At 44.5% G+C, this 18,026-nt stretch overlaps 1 protein-coding gene across 1 annotated transcript in view; it reads right to left on the bottom strand.

Moving 5' to 3' along the window:
* Window positions 1–287: 287 nt before the first annotated feature.
* Window positions 288–18,026, bottom strand: part of kcnj19a (potassium inwardly rectifying channel subfamily J member 19a) — a 30,204-nt gene continuing 12,465 nt past the window's right edge. The window contains exons 2-3 of the mRNA XM_010874731.3: window positions 7,979–8,195; window positions 288–1,378 (exon numbers count right to left, since the gene is read on the bottom strand). Coding sequence (XP_010873033.1) covers window positions 723–1,378; window positions 7,979–8,195 — 873 coding nt within the window. The 3' untranslated portion in view covers window positions 288–722. The remainder of the gene's footprint in view (window positions 1,379–7,978; window positions 8,196–18,026) is intronic.

Below are 18,026 nucleotides of genomic sequence, written 5' to 3'. Positions count from 1 at the left end.
AGTGGAAAAAGCATATAAGAGTCTTTAAACCATCGGCACCAGCACTCCCCCCTCAATAAAAATCCCCCTCAGAAAATCTTATGAATATTTATTTACTTACAGTGCAGCGTAGAGTTTGGTAAAATAATGTGGCACTAACATCCCAAATGGGAAGAATCTGTTTTACTGTCACCATGGAATTACCTGTAACACACTGTCCTAGTTACGACCAGTTAAATAGACCGGGTATTTCTACAGTGCCTCTCGCCGCGTGAAGGTTGCATTGATGGAGAAAATGCACCATGTAATATCATTTTAAATATATTTTATTCATTTAAAACTACTGTTAAAGATGGGGTATACAGTGCATTCAGACGGATTTAGTGTATACATGCACACTTCTGTGTAGTATGTGTGCAAGGATGTTAAAATCAGGTATGTGTGTTTTCTGTATTGTGAGACCAAGGTATGGACAATGTTAACCAAACAAATCATTGTAATTCCAGTAAAGATTGTGTTTGAAAAACAAGAGAATAGTGACGCGCATCGTCATTTGACCTTTCCTCCATATCACTGTCTTCAGTAAATGTTCAGAGTCCTATCCCTCCAGTGGTTTGAGGTCAAAAGAAAAGGTAGCCTGCTCAAAATGTAATCAGAGACTGCGTCCCAAATTGGCCCTGTTTGAAAGTAATGCAGGGTCCCACTTGTGACGCAGAGTCAAGCAGAGTCCGGTCTCCATGACCTCAGCGGTCGGCGTTCATCCTCCGTAGTTTGTCTGGCAGGTTGTCCTCCCCTCTCCCACCGCCCGACGGCAAAGGGGTGTGGTCACGGGCCGGGAAGGGGGTGGGAGCAGCTGGCAGCTGCAGGTCTCCGGTGGACTGGGTCATGGGTTCGAAGCCCACCTTCAGGGCCTTGAGCTGTAGCCGGGTCTCTGCCTCGGGGCCGGAGGAGCTGAGCCGCTGCAGCTTGAGGGGCAGGTCTCCAGTGCTGCAGGCCTTCTCAGAGTGCTGCTGGGAACCCAGCATCAGCACCTTCCTCTGCAGGTCCTCCCTGCCGGACGAGCTCATCCTCTGGAGCTTCCCGGGCAGCTTGGAATGCCCGGCCCGCTCCTCCCGCTCCGCTGTGTTGATGCAGTCGACGGAGAAGACCCGGGCCCGGCGGGTGGTGGTGCCAAGGGTCTCGCCCAGCAGGGGCGTGGGGGGGTAGAGGGGCGACGGCAGGGAGGACTTCTCGTCGTGCTCCTTGACGCTGTAGGGCGGCGTGTTGACCTCGAAGGTGCTGTGGAACTGGGAGTAGTCCACCCGGAAGAAGCCCTCCTCCAGGGACATGACGGGCAGGAACCGGTGACCCCAAAGTACCTCGTCTTCCGTGTAGGACGTCCGCGCCTGACACGTCATGCCTGAGGAAGGGAGAGTAGAGTAGTCAGTCCAAGTGTGCGCCACGTAGCTCTGCGATGGCTGTCGTTTTCATTCTGAACAAATGAAGCAACCGACGCCTCTTCCTTCCACTCTCCGACTTTCAGCATGTGTGGAAACAGTTTGTTTTCCAAACTGCCGACAGCATAAGTAAAAAAGCAATTTCCCAGGCATAGACCTGCACATTACATGTGGGAGATTTAAATACCGCCGCACCCCTAACTCTGACAGAGAGATGTTCGCTGGCTCTCACACGGCTCATAGAAATGGCCACAACACCGCTGCTCGTCAATTCGTATCCCCTAACAGGTTTTTCAGAGGCTGTCTCTGAAACACAGACATTGCATTCACTATTTACCTCCTTCTGCCTCTCCAGAGTGGACTGTAGGACCATTGAGTCAAATAAGCTTGGATGGAAATAACTGACTAAATGACAGCCTGAGTCTACTCGGCTCTGAGTCAGTGTCTCTGTCTTTTCCCTGGTTACACGGATATCTGATCGTTTTTACGGTGAGGACTAGAGGGCAAAGGTGAATAACCCATATCTCTTTACGCCTCCCTTTAAAGGGATGCTATGGAGCTGGGCAGGGGGTGTTGGTGCAACACAAATGCAGCAAGTTCACTCATTGCATGTAAACGCATGCATTTTTAACTCAGCATACTCACACACACACACACACACACACACACATAAACACACACTCACAAATACTTTCACACGTAGACAATGCAGCTGGTATTTTTTCGAACCAGATAATTCCCTATAACCCAGACCTGGGCAAGATAAGGCCCCCGGGCCGGATCTGGCCCGTTGAGTCATTCTGTCCCGCCCGCAGAACATCCAGATCCACAGATTACATTACTTTATTTACTGTTGCATATTTATTTATTTTCAAATTAAAAGTCCCGTGGCACTCCCAGTAATAAGTACAGCAGTATCATACTGTCTGTTTAAAATACCTTTAAGTTGAAACAAGGTTTTTGCGTTGCTATGATACGAAGGGACCAGCACCACAATCCACGTTATCATTCCAGTTATGGAATCCAGTTATCATTTGTACGTACTATACAATTGATGGCTAGCAATCTCTGGAAATTAGCCTAAAGTTGATAACGAAAGCAGGGTATTAAAAAAACTATTTACAGGAAAATATTTATTTGCAGATTTCGCAGGAAAAAGCATCTTGCTTAATATGTTAAGCTAACGTCACAGTTTTTAAAGAGTACAATTTGCAGAGGTACTCCCAGAGCAAGCATGCAGTGAAATACAAAAACTGTCAACCGATGCTACAATTCAACAAGTCCGAGCGCAGATGCAGCCTCACTGATGAACATCTTGCAGCAGTACCGCACACCGCTTCAAAGCCGCACACTTCTTCAACAGTACCGCACACTGCTTCAACAGAAATGACTCCTGACTTCACATCACTTGTCAACGCCCATACGAGGCTCTCCTGTTCATATTGAGTGAGTTGCCCTAAAAGTTGATTTCTTGGGTCTGGGCTGCTGGAATCGCTGTCGTTAAAAGCACGTAGTGCAGAAATATACTGTATGATGGCAATTATACCAACATTTGCTTTGAGTGAAAATCTTCAGAAGTGATTTCATAGACTTATGTCTGCCCTAATATCTATTATACCTATATAGCTGTTATACACTATACCTTATGTGATTTAGCTTACTCTGTTGAGTTGAAAGTTAAGTTTTAAGGCAAATACGTGTTGCAACATTTCTGTTGAGTAATAACCCTAAAAAGGGATTTTTGTTGTAAACAGAAAATAATAATAAAAAACAAATATAATATGCAAGTTAACAGAGTTAGCTATGTTTTGTGTTTTTTAGGCATGTTGGTTAAAAAAGTAATCTGGCCCATGATGCTCTCTGGCATTTTCAGTGTGGCCTCCCAGGGAAAAATATTGCCCACCCCTGATATAACCACTGTATGTATATCAACCTATATGACCTTATACTCCTTTATAATGACTATACCCCCTGTATGTATATCAACCTAAATTACGTATGCATAGTATGTATTCATTGTGCTGGTAACTTATTTTCCTTTTTAATAATTACTCTTTACATAGTGTATGACAACATTTGGTTTGAAATGGTCATTTGGTATGACTGGTAGAATGGAGCCTTGGTCCTGCATTCCTGCTAAAGGGTGGTTGAGATAATGACCTGAGTTTTCTAGGTTCCTGTGGCAGGCTGCAGCTTTATCTCATCTCTGCTCTAGTGAGAGGATTTCCTTGACATTTGTATCTGTATCAAAGGCCCTCGCCAATCAATAAGCAGTTATGAGTCCACAAAAGAGACGTTTTGAGAGCCACTGTCTCTGCTTAGTCCCTTTTCTGCTTTGTAACACTAAACATAGAGGGAGAACATGACACGATTATTAACCCTTTAATTTGATAACTGACTACATAAACAGCAACGCTACCGCTGTGGGGTTATCCCAACCCAGAACCAGGCCACCGCCATGGGGTTATCCCAACCCAGAACCAGGCCACCGCCGTGGGGTTATCCCCACCCAGAACCAGGCCACCGCCATGGGGATATCCTTGCCCAGAACCAGGCCACCGCTGTGGGGTTATACCAACCCATAACCAGGCCACTGCCGTGGTGTTATCCCAACCCAGAACCAGGCCACCGCCGTGGGGTTATACCAACCCAGAACCAGGCCACCGACGTGGTGTTATCCCGACCCAGAACCAGGCCACCGCCGTGGAGATATCCTTGCCCAGAACCAGGCCACTGCTGTGGGGTTATACCAGCCCAGAACCAGGCCTTTAAACAATTTACCCAGGTTTCAAAACTGCCTTTATGTTAGCGCTTTTGATCTCGAGATGTTAGCGATTTAAATACACAAATGCCTCTGAAAATGACCCGTGAAATGACCGGCTGGAAACAAACAAAGCAGAGCAGCAACATCAAACAGACCTATTTATTGATTGGCATCTGGGCTGATGTGTATCCAGGTCTGTACTGGGTTTGCGATGTCAACACTGCTAATTAGCCCTGTCATCATTCAGATGTCCAGAAACCCACAGATATTCTGTTATGCTCTGAATCTTGAATGAGAAGAGAAGAATACATCCCTTTGGAGAGGGTTATCCTAAGTACCTGGCACAATCTGCCCTGGTTACCATAATGCGCCGCTCCTTATTCACCTAGCTCCTGCTTTCATCCTATTACTGGCAATGTATGTAGACTCACACACATACACACATTTGTACAGCTGTCAGAAACCTCTGTCTCTTTGGACTGCAACGCAGGCAGACTCCACCAAATACAGAGAAAACACAGTTTGACACGCTAGAGAGAATCAACTAGACAAAACCGAGCAAATTACAATGTTACTTTGGCAGAGGCATTTTCTACCATTTACAGAATAGCTGTAGAAAGAGAGAAGCCTATGTACACTGACGAACAGATAAGACGAAAATGTAGATGCAATTCTTAATCTCTGGTCAAATGTAGAGTATAACGACCAATAAGACACACAACAATACAGAGCTTTAAAATAGTTTACAGATTCAGTGAACGTGAAAGACATATAGAGAAATTAAAAAGAGTCCCCTCAAATTGCTGAAAAGGTTAATGCTGGTACTGATAGAAAGGTGCCAGAACACACAGTGCATCACAGTTTGTAATATATGGGGCTGCATAACTTCAGACAGTCAGGGTGCCAATGCTGACACCTGTCCACTGCGGTCAGCGCCTAAATTGGGCACGTGAGCATCAGAACTGGACCACGGAGCAATGGAAGAAGGTGGCTTGGTCTGATGAATCAGGTTTCCTTTTACATCACGTGGATGGCCAGGTGCGTGTGTGTCACTTACCTGGAGGACACATGGCACCAGGATGCACTATGGGAAGAAGGCAAGCCGGCGGAGGCAGTGTGATGCTTTGGGCAATGTTCTGCTGGGAAACCTTGGGTCCTGCCATTCATGTAGATGTTACTTTGACACGTACCACCTACCTGAGAATTGTTGCAGACCACGTGTACGCTTTTATTGCAGTGGTATTCCCTGATGGCATTGGCCTCTTTCAGCGCCCTGCCACAAAGCAAAGACTGGGCTCAGGAATGTTCTGAGGAACCCAACAACGAGTTAAAAGTGTTGACCTGGCCTCCTAATTCCCCAGATCTCAATCCAATCAAGCATCTGTGGGATGTGCTGGACCAACATGTCCGATCCATGGAGGCCCCTCCTCACAACTTACAGGACTTAAAGGATCTGCTGCTAACGTCTTGGTGCCAGATACCACAGCACACCTTCAGAGGTCTAGTGGAGTCCATGCCTCGATGGGTCAGGGCTGTTTTGGCAGCAAAAGTGGACCTACACAATATAAGGCAGATGGTCATAATGTTATGGCTGATCGGTGTATTGAGATAGATTATGATCGATATAATAGAGAATATGTCAGAGAAACAGATAGAGTCAGACAAACCAGAGAGAGATAGAGTCAGACAGAGACAAATAGAGGCAAATGGGGAGACACGGAGAGGCTAAACGGTTTGCTACAGATTGCTGTAATGACATTATCAACACAGCACAGACAGTGCTTCCTGCCTGGCTGACTCTTCATCCCGCCTCATCCCTCCTCCCCCTCCTCATCCCTCCTCTAAGCCTATTCAGCTTTAATGCTCCGGTCCAAGATGAGGAGAAAGGAGGGAGAAGTGTTAAGAACAGAGCAAAGATTAAAGGAAAAAAGGAAGGGGATAGAGAATGAAGAACACGAAATGATGCCAAAGCAGACAAAGACGAGATTATTTGTATTCATGTTTCAATGAGTCACATTAGTTGATTTAGACGACAGAAAAACACTTGTTGTTTTGGGAGTCTCAGCCCTGTTATAACCTGCATGCAGTTCTATACAGCTATTCTGTTTGGGATTCGAAATATGTAGCGTTTTATCGACTACTGAATGTAACTGTCCATTTTCAAGAGGTATTAAAACTGGAACAGAAAATGGCGAGTAGACGTTCTCTGGATGTTCTGTACAGTAGACAACTTTAGGTGTCTATAAGCAAAGTAAAAATAGTAAAGCAGAGAATGCTTTTCTTAGGAACTTAGTTTCCAGCAATTATTCCTAAATTTGTGTAATTGAATTTATTAAAGCAGCTAGCTGGGAAGTATACAACCTTTCAAATTGACCAGCTCTGCGTTCTCCCCCGACTGGGCAGTATGCTCTTGGATGATCTTAACAGTTTACCTTTGAAAAAACATGTATCTTGATGGCTATGGGTCCTGCAGAACGTAGTCATGGCTTTTGACGTAAAAGCTAAGTTTGGGCATGGGGTCACTTTGGAATAAGTGCCACAGATGTGCACCCTTCAAAAACCACACCAACCGGAATGGACCCTTGGGGTGCCAGCATTGATTCCCACATGACAAGCTGAAATGTCAGCCAAATACACTTTTAAAGTGGAGAATAAATGGCCTTGCTTAAGGCCATTAGCAGATCACGCCATTGGCGATCGAGCTCTGAAAGGGAACACCCTGTCTCAGCACCATGACTCAAATATTCACCACTCGTACACACAGAGTACACCCTGACCAACTGAATAGCATTAAGAACATTTTGGGGTGAGTCCTTCATAGACTGGACCTCTCAGGGGTCATTACCCAAAGGTTACAGTCCTCTTGCAATAGTGGGCAAACCTCACACAGTAGCACATCATCCACTGATTCATCACAGAATCTCCCAGCGCACCCAGGACAGTCGCTGTTGAGATATGTGTCTTCAAAAGCACATCCAAAGCTGTTCTAGTTTTAGCATGTTGCTAGATCGACCAGGAAGTCTAGGCCTGACTCCTTAGGAACATATTAAAACTTTGGTCCTGCAAATATACAACGCATTTGGAAATTATGTTGAGTCTGTGAGAATCATCCATCACAAGACATTTTACAGGCTGTGGCACAGAGTTCATTTTGGCAGATAATTGTCTTTTTTGCTATTAACATTCTACTAAAACTTACAGGCCTAATGTAAGTTACAGGCCTAATGTAACTGGGAGACAAGGTTTTGAATAAATTATTTAATGACTAGATTATAGTACTTTAAGTCACATTTAAAATGAAATATCCAGACACCATCTAACCTCCCATCATGCGCAGATATTAAAAGTGTCTGCCCAGAGTTTCAAGTAGACTGAAAACAACTCGAACTGAAGCAAAACTAAAAAGCTGCAGGGTTTTCAGCAATTTCCTGCAATCCGGAAAAGTGCCCCTGGTACCAATCGGGATAGATAGTTGGAAGATAGAGCGAGCCAGATAAAAGTTTGTCAGAGTGAAAGGATTCATAATTTATAGGCTGACTTGGAGAATGAAAAAAAAAAAACGCCCCACTCTACCTCTTTCTCCATTTTAAACCAGACAATGGGTGCCTTCGGTCAAGGACTGTTGAAAGGTCTGGCTGATTCATGTTTGGCGATGAGGTACAACGCTACACTCCAAGTAATAGTAATGGTTTTCCTTGATCAGTGATTCAGGTTAAGCGCGCCTTCTTGTAGTTGTTTTTTGCCCAAAGCCGAGGCGTCCGACGAGGAGAGTAGAGAGTTACCAGCAGCAGTTACTCACCGGTGGTCTCCACGATGCCCTCCAGGATGACCACGATCTCAAACTGCTCGTTCAGAAGCGAGCGCTGGGACAAATCGAAGAAGGGGCTCTTGGGATTGATCTCGTGGCAGATGGTGAGAGGAGACACCAGGAAGAGCTGGTCCGCCCCCGTTCCAAAACCGACATCCAGCTCACACTGGTCCAGAGGTAGGAACTCCCCTTCCGGAGTCTGACGAGACTGTGAGGGGAAAGAGGGAGGGAGAAAGGGGAAGATAAAGTGGGAGGATCGTTTCAGACATTTAACTGTGGATTGTAGCATTTGTTTCCACTCGTCCACGGCCTCTTTTGGAGTGACTCAGCGGTGCTGGTCTACAGAGATGATTGCTGATAAGAGAGTGAGTGGCCCAACAGCCTGGAGCCCCACTGGGGCTCCTCACACATTCTCCTGAACCACCTCACGCTGTTTGTCGGCTTGTTCATGTCCTCTTCACTCCCCTACAGATGGTGGGTGAGTGCACGGCACATCGAACTACACAACTGTAGGCGGAGACTAACTGAGCTTTTTCGATTGAAAACCTACCGCCTGTTTGTAATAATAACTACGGTAACACCTTCCGCACGACAGCACAATGTACATATTCTCTCTCGCCCCCTCCTCCACTTGGGAAACCCCGACACAAGAAAACCTCCAATGAATGTGTTAGCGCTTTAAAAGGCTGCGCACAGGCCAGGGGACTTTCCTTCCTCTGGATTTGAACATCTCCCCAGACTGGCCCATCATAATGGTTCGCAGTATGTCTGGGGAGGGTTAGACACAAAGGCAGAGGGGATCATTCTGCTTGGACAGACCCAGGAAACCCCTAATGAACACCTATGGATCAGCCCATGTATGGAAACATGGGCTGATCCATAGGTGCAGAAAAAATAAAACTTCCTTTATGCTGTATAGGTTTCCACCAGGATTCAGGTTCAGTCCAATCAGGTCAGAAAATAGAACAAACGTCTCAGATTCCAAAGGTTCCCGAATTACAAGCATTAACAATGTCTGTGTGACGGTGGTCTTCCTGAAAGGACAGAAATTACCGCAGGCCTCCCAAATGAAACACCCAATGTGAAATCTGAGGGTCAGACCATGAGAGGCCACTGTCTGCCAGGATGTCAGCAGGACCCTGGTTCTATTACACCGCGTTGGCAACTCTATCATAGACACTTCATTGCCAATTCTACACACACACTCGCACACAGCCACTAAAAGGAGAGAAGAGGAGTGAGAGAAAGGAGACAAAGGAGAGAGAAGGAAGAAAGTGAAGCTTTGTATTATTCAGAAATTGGTCCAGGGTGGAATCTGAAATGTGCAGTGGCGACGTGTCATTCATGACCAATGGGGAGCCTCGCTCAGTTCTTTCTGATGGTAGGCTAGAAAATGAAATGACCTGCGTTGGCATTGTTAAACTTTGCTGGCTGCATGTGATTGGCTCAGGGGAATGTCACTTATGGGGACACTAGATCTACTGGGGTGCTAGCACTGGGATATATGGGCTGCTAGCAGAACGTTGGCTCTTCGGATCAAGTCGTAGGTTTACAGTACAAGCTGAAGACGGCTCAGTGTCATTGGCCACGTATAAAATCATGTTATCACACTGTATGTACCCTAGTTATGATTGGACAAATAGTGTCATGTTCAATTGTTCCCATCATTCCCAATTATGATGTAGACTGTAGCCTATTTATATTGTTACATTGTCAATCAAGCCATATCTTCCTGTTGGGATTATTTATCATTTTAGACTGTTGCATTTAATTGTTTCGTGTACATTTAGCTCATGTGATTTTCTCACGAGGTGTAATGTAATTTTGAGGATCCATCACACATTCTCATCCCATTCAATGTAATTTTAATTAACTGAAATCAACCATGGTTTAACAAATCCAGTGAATGAGACTGAATGAACTGTTTCTGATGATGATGATGGTCAGTTGGTGCAGTGGTAACCCCCTCAGCTTCACCGTCATGTCAGCTCTCTGTCAGGTCAGTTTATAAATTTTTTTGGGGAGTAGATCAGCTATGAGTGAGCAGACATTACCTATCTGTAAACCATCTATATCAGCATCATTTGAATGTTTTTTTTTTTTTAAATGCATCCATACCTACATCACCACACTTACCCACTTTACAGAGACACATTACCGCAATTAAAACCAAAAACCATCACGGACAGCGCCGGCCAGATCACAGCGATCCGCAGTGGGCATCTGGACCCAAAATATATTAGGCTGCGAATCGGTGGCATGCCAGACTCAAAGGGGACATACATCTGCATAAATAAGACTGTATCTTAGTTCCCTCAGCTATCACAGGTCTGCAGAGCGGTGTTCCTCCTCGTTAATACAGTTCATTACATTCACTGTCTTCTTTATTCATTATCTTCTTCCTTCATCACACAGTCTTCCTTCATCACACACTGTGTGTGTGTGTGTGTGTGTGTGTGTGTGTGCGTGTGTGCGTGTGTGCGTACCTCAGAGGAAAAGCTGTGCCTGTCTTAGGTTGTCCCGGTTTCAAAGGTGGGATCTTACCCGTCTTTGGCTAACTAGCCCTCTTTACTAGCGACATTCCCAGCCCTCATTCCCAGCCCTGTATAATGGACTGTAGGAGGAATAAGTGTCTGCACAACTAGACATGTTCCATAAGTTCATAACAAAGACCATGTTTCCTCCACAACTTCCAGTCACCCCACGTATGCTTACACACCCAGATTACACACATGCACACCCATATCCAGATTAGCATAGCTACCTTCACACACACACACACACACACACATGCACACACACCCAGCACCACACGATAATAACTAAACCCAAAAGCAATCCCAACACCCATCTCAAGTTCCATTTAACTACATGCCCTTTTGATGGTTTTTAATAAGTGGTAGACTGGGTAAGTTCTGCTTCCATTCATATGGCAGTGATGCAATGATCTGATTATACTTTTGAACTGAACATGATAAGATTGAACTTTATTGTCATTGAACACTATGAGTGCAGTACAATGAAATGCAGTTAGCATTTAACCAGAAATGCAAATAAAAGAAGGCAGGACATTTTCAAGAATGAAGTGTAGTGTATATTGCAAGTGGAATGTATAGATGTTCAATGAAGGCAAATACAGTGCAAATGGCAATACTAAATGAGCAATGAAGACAAATAGGTGAGGACAGACATTTTACAATGTATATGTAAGTAAAAGTGGGAAATGAATAGTTGTGCGATGAGGCAAATTCAAGTACCAATGGCAATTCTGACTGTACAATCGAGCAAGTTGGAGGTGTAAGGAAGTATGTGCAACTGAAATGCATGGATAGCAGCAATGAGGTCCCTGAGAGGTGGTATTAAGCGGTGGGCCCGTGGGTATGGTTAGTGATGGGTCACAGAGTTCAGCAGGGTTACAGTAGATGGGAAGAAACTGTTCCTGTGCCTGCTGGTGCAGGAACGAAGAGAGGCACCGCTTGCACTGGATGTCAACGACAGCTGGGAGCTGGGTACCAGTGATGTGCTGGGCGGTTTTCACCACCCGTTGTAGGAGCTTCCGGTTGGTCACGGAGCATCCGCCAAACCACACTGATTCTCCATATACAGTTATGTCCGGAAATACACTCACCTAAAGGATTATTAGGAACACCTGTTCAATTTCTCATTAATGCAATTATCTAATCAACCAATCACATGGCAGTTGCTTCAATGCATTTAGGGGTGTGGTCCTGGTCAAGACAATCTCCTGAACTCCAAACTGAATGTCAGAATGGGAAAGAAAGGTGATTTAAGCAATTTTGAGCGTGGCATGGTTGTTGGTGCCAGACGGGCTGGTCTGAGTATTTCACAATCTGCCCCAGTTACAGGGATTGCAGAAGACCCCACCGGGTACCACTCATCTCCACTACAAATAGGAAAAAGAGGCTACAATTTGCACAAGCTCACCAAAATTGGACAGTTGAAGACTGGAAGAATGTTGCCTGGTCTGATGAGTCTCGATTTCTGTTGAGACATTCAGATGGTAGAGTCAGAATTTGGCGTAAACAGAAGGAGAACATGGATCCATCATGCCTTGTTACCACTGATCAGGCTGGTGGTGGTGGTGTAATGGTGTGGGGGATGTTTTCTTGGCACACTTTAGGCCCCTTAGTGCCAATTGGGCATCGTTTAAATGCCACGACCTACCTGAGCATTGTTTCTGACCAGCTCGAAGCTCGAATAATTTTAAATTGGTTTCTTGAACATGACAATGAGTTCACTGTACTGAAATGGCCCACACAGTCACCAGATCTCAACCCAATAGAGCATCTTTGGGATGTGGTGAAACGGGAGCTTCGTGCCCTGGATGTGCATCCCACAAATCTCCATCAACTGCAAGATGCTATCCTAGCAATATGGGCCAACATTTCTAAAGAATGCTTTCAGCACCTTGTTGAATCAATGCTACGTAGAATTAAGGCAGTTCTGAAGGCGAAAGGGGGTCAAACACAGTATTAGTATGGTGTTCCTAATAATCCTTTAGGTGTGTGTAATTGGACACTAACAAAAGTTTTGTTATTTTAGCTGGTTAACACAATACACAGCTCTGGAAAAAATTAAGAGACCACTGCACCTTTTACTTTCCTTTCCAAAAAAAGTTGAAAAGGAAGGTTTGGAGTCAGGAACAGAAGGGTTAAAATTAAGAGACCACTGCAAATTGAACGCTTCTGTTCCTCACTCAAAACTTTTTTGGAAAGGAAAGGAAAAGGTGCAGTGGTCTCTTCTTTTTTTCCGAGGGCTGTATTTTATTTCCATAATGAATATTCACTTCAGGTTGGTGGAGAGTGCCTGCCTCAAGTGGAGGAGTTTAAGTATCTAGGGGTTTTGTTCACAAGTGAGGGAAGGATGGAACGGGAGATTGACAGACGGATTGGTGCAGCTTCTGCAGTAATGCGGTCGATGTATCGGTCTGTCGGGAGGAGACCCCGGGGAAGACCTAGGACATGCTGGAGGGACTATGTCTCCCGGCTGGCCTGGGAACACCTCGGTGTCCCCCCGGAAGAGCTGGAGGAAGTGTCTGGGGAGAGGGAAGTCTGGGCATCTCTGCTTAGACTGCTGCCCCCGCGACCCGGCCCCAGATGAAGCGGAAGAAGATGATGATGATGATGATAATGAATATGGGCTTAAAGTGCAGTTTTAATTTGAGGGCATTTATTAGCTTTAATTTGAGGGCATATCCATCCGAATTGGAGGAAGTGTTTAGGAATTACAGCTCTTTAATATGTTGCCCCCTCTTTTTCAAGGGGCTGAAAATATTTGGACAAAGTGACTCAAAAGCTGTTTCATGGACAGTGTGGGCTATTCCTTCCCTATTTCTTCATCAATTAAGCAGGTAAAAGGTCTGGGCTTGATTCCAGATGTGGCATTCACATTTGGAAGCTGTAGCTGTGAAACCACAACATACAGTCAAAGGACCTCTCAAAGCACCAGGCCATCCTTAGGCTGCAAAAACAAATCCATCAGAGAGATAGCAGGAACATTAGGAGTGGCCAAATCAACAGTTTGGTACATTCAGAGAAAAAAATAACGCACTTGTGAGCTCTGCAACACAAAATGAACTGGATGTCCATGGAAGACAACAGTGGTGGATTAATGTAGGATCCTTTCCATGGTAAAGAAAAAACCCTTCACAACCTCCAGCCAAGTGAAGAACACTCTCCAGGAGGTAGGCATATCATTATCCAAGTCTACTATAAGGAGAAGACTTCACAAGAGCAAATACAGAGGGTTCACCACAAGGTGCAAACCATTCATAAGCCTCAAGAATAGAAAGGCCAGATTTTGCCAAAAAACATCTAAAATAGCCAGCCTAGTTCTGAAACAGCATTCTTTGGACAGTTGAAACTAAGATCAACCTGTACCAGCATGATGGGAAGAAAAAAGTATGGAGAAGACTTGGAACGGCTCATGATCCACATCTTTAAAACACGGTGGAGTCAGCTTCCAATGGCACTGGGCCATTAGTGTTTATTGATGATGTGACAGAAGACAGAAGGAGACAGATTAATTCTGAAGTGTATAGGGATATATTGTCTGCTCAGATTCAGCCAAATTCAGTAGTTGATTGGACGGTGCTTCACTTTACAGATGGACAATGACCATACAATGACATACTGCGAAAGCAACCCAGGAGTATTTTAAGGCAAAGAAGTGGAATATTCTGCAATGGCTGAGTCAGTCACTCAACCCGATCCTGCATTTCACATGCTGAAGACCAAACTTAAGGCAAAAATACTCAGGAAACAACAACTGAAGGCAGCTGCAGTAAAGGCCTGGCAAAGCATCACAGAGGATACCAAGCATTTTGGTGATGTCCATGCATTCCAGACTTCAAGCTGTCAATGCCTACATAGGATACTCGACAAAGTATTAAAAATGAAATTTTTATTTATGATTGTGTTAATTTGTCCAATTACATTTGAGACCCTGAAATAAGGGGTATGAGAATGGTTGCAATCCCTAAACTTTTCATACAATATTTTTGTTCAACCCCTTGAATTAAAGCAGAAAGTCTGCACTTCAATTGCATCTCGGTGGTTTCATTTCAAATTCATTGTGGTGGCATACAGAGCCAAAATTAAAAACATTGTGTGTCCAAATATTATAGTAACATTGTGTGTCCAAATATTTCCAGACCTACAGTGGGGAGAACGAGTATTTGATACACTGCCGATTTTGCAGGTTTTCCTAAATACAAACATGTAAATAATTGTCCTGTAATTTTTATCATAGGTACACTTCAACTGTGAGAGACAGAATCTAAAACAAAAATCCAGAAAATGACATTGTAGGATTTTTAAATAATTAATTAGCATTTTATTGCATGACATAAGTTTTTAATCACCTACCAACCAGTAAGAATTCCGGCTCTCACAGACCTGTTAGTTTTTTTTTAAGAAGCCCTCCTGTTCTCCACTCATTACTTGTATTAACTGCACCTGTTTGAACTCGTTACCAGGATAAAAGAAACCTGTCCACACACTCAATCAAACAGACTCCAACCTCTCCACAATGGCCAAGACCAGAGAGCTGTGTAAGGACATCAGGGATATTGTAGACCTGCACAAGGCTGGGATGGGCTACAGGACAATAGGCAAGCCGCTTGGTGAGAAGGCAACAACTGTTGGCGCAATTATTAGAAAAAGGTTCAAGATGACGGTCAATCTCCCTCGGTCTGGGCTCCATGCAAGATCTCACCTCATGGGGCATCAATGATCAGCCCAGAACTACACGGCAGGATCTGGTCAATGACCTGAAGAGAGCTGGGACCACAGTCTCAAAGAAAACCATTAGCAACACACTACGCCATCATGGATTAAAATCCTGCAGCGCACGCAAGGTCCCCCTGCTCAAGCCAGCGCATGACCAGGCGAATGACCATCTGGATGATCCAGAGGAGGAATGGGAGAAGGTCATGTGGTCTGATGAGACAAAAATAGAGCTTTTTGGTCTAAACTTAGAGGTGGAAACATCATTCTTTGGGGATGCTTTTCTGCAAAGGGGACAGGAAGACTGCACCGTATTGAAGGGAGGATGATGGGTCCATGTATCGCGAGATCTTGGCCAACAACTTCCTTCCCTCAGTAAGAGCATTGAAGATGGGTCGTGGCTGGGTCTTCCAGCATGACAACGATCCAAAACACACATCCAGGGCAACTAAGGAGTGGCTCCATAAGAAGCATCTCAAGGTCCTGGAGTGGCCTTGCAAGTCTCCAGACCTGAACCCAATAGAAAATCTTTGGAGGGAGCTGAAAGTCCGTACTGCCCAGCGACAGCCCCAAACCTGAAGGATCTGGAGATGATCTGTATGGAGGAGTGGGCCAAAATCCCTGCTGCAGTGTGTACAAGCCTGGTCAAGAACTACAGGAAATGTATGATCTCTGTAATTGCAAACAAAGGTTTCTGTACCAAATATTAAGTTCTGCTTTTCTGCTTTTAATACATATGTCATGCAATAAAATGCAAATGAATTACCTAAAAATCATACAATGTGATTTTCTGGATTTTATTTTTTATTCCGTTACACACAGTTGAAGAGTACTTATGATAAAAAAAACTGACTTCTACATGCTTTCTAAGTGGGAAAACCTGCAAAATCAGCAGTGTATTAAATACTTGTTTTCCCCACTGTAACTCTACCTCCACAAGTTGCTTGTCATAAATAATCTTACTACCATCTGTACTAGCCCTTAAGTTATGTTATGGTCAAATTGACCCGTTTTAAGACTTTGATATGTCTGAAATGCCATTTGATCTGCATGAAACTTGATTATATCTTCTAGATTGTGTTTATGTTAATGTTTACGTACAAAGAAAGGCAACCAAATTTAACAGTTTCCAAGGCCTCTATATAGGCCCCTACATAAAAATAGTTACAATCGTAATGTTAGGGTCAAAATGACCCCGTGGTGGAGATTAGATTAAAATGTTTGTTGAACCTGCTGCGAGCAGATAGAGAGTGGAAACTATACTACCTTACTACACCTCACTATACCTTACTACACCTCACTATACCTTACTACACCTTATTACACCTCACTACACCTTACTATATCTCACTATACCTTACTATTCCTTACTACACCTCACTGTACCTTACTACACCTCACGATACCTTACTATGCCTTACCACACCTTACTACACCTCACTACACCTCACTATACCTTACTACACCTTATTACACCTCACTATACCTCACTACATCTCACTATACCTTACTATTCCTTACTACACCTCACTGTACCTTACTACACCTCACGATACCTTACTATGCCTTACTACACCTTACTACACCTCACTACACCTTACTACACCTCACTATACCTTACTACACATTACAACACCTTACTACACCTCACTACACCTTTCCACACCTCACTACACCTTACTAAACCTTACTACACCTCACTACACCTTGCTAAACCTCACTATACCTTACTACACCTTACAACACCTTACTACACCTTACTATACCTCACTACACCTTACTACACCTCAATACACCTTAATACACCTCATTACACCTCACTACACCTTACTACACCTCACTAAACTTTACTACACCTTACTACACCTCACTATACCTTACTACACCTTACTACAACTCACTGCACCTTACTACACCTCACTATACCTTACTACACCTTACTACACCTTACTACAACTAACTACACCTTACTACACCTCACTATACCTTACTACACCTCACTACACCTTACTACACCTCACTACACCTCACTATACCTCACTAAACCTCACTCTACCTCACTACACCTTACTACACTTCACTACACCTCACTACACCTCACTACACCTTACTACACCTCACTACACCTTACTCCACCTCACTCCACCTCACTACACCTCACTACACCTTACTACACGTCTCCTCCAGGCTCACACACATACAGACACACTGCACATACAAACTATGCCTGCCATGGTCGGTGTTTGTTGTAGTACTTCTACCCTTTCATATTAGGTGCAGAACTGTCACATGTTAGAGATAAAGCAATCAACCATAACATTATAACCACCTGCCTAATATTGTGTACGTCCCCCTTTTGAGTCCCCCATCCACATGAATGGCAGGACCCAAGGTTCCCCAGCAGAACATTTCCCAAAACATCACACTGCCTCCGCCAGCTTGCCTTCTTCCCATAGTGCATCCTGGTGCCATGGATTCTCCAGGTAAATGACGCGCACGCACCTGGGCCATCCACATGATGTAGAAAAAAACGTGAATCATCAGATCAGGCCACCTTCTTCCATTGCTCCATGGTCCAGTTCTGATGCTCACGCGCCTAATTTAGGCGCTTATGGCAGTGGACAGGGGTCAGCATGGGCACCATGACTGTCGGAAGCTATGCAACCCCATACACAACAAACTGCGATGCGCTGTGTGTTCTGACACCTTTCTATCAGTACCAGTATTAACCTTTTCAGCAATTTGAGCTACAATAGCTCGTCTGTTGGATTGGACCACACAGGCCAGCCTTC

This window comes from Esox lucius, chromosome 11, assembly GCF_011004845.1.
Source record: "Esox lucius isolate fEsoLuc1 chromosome 11, fEsoLuc1.pri, whole genome shotgun sequence".
NCBI lineage: Eukaryota > Metazoa > Chordata > Actinopteri > Esociformes > Esocidae > Esox > Esox lucius.
This window is presented reverse-complemented; position numbering and strand designations above follow the sequence as displayed.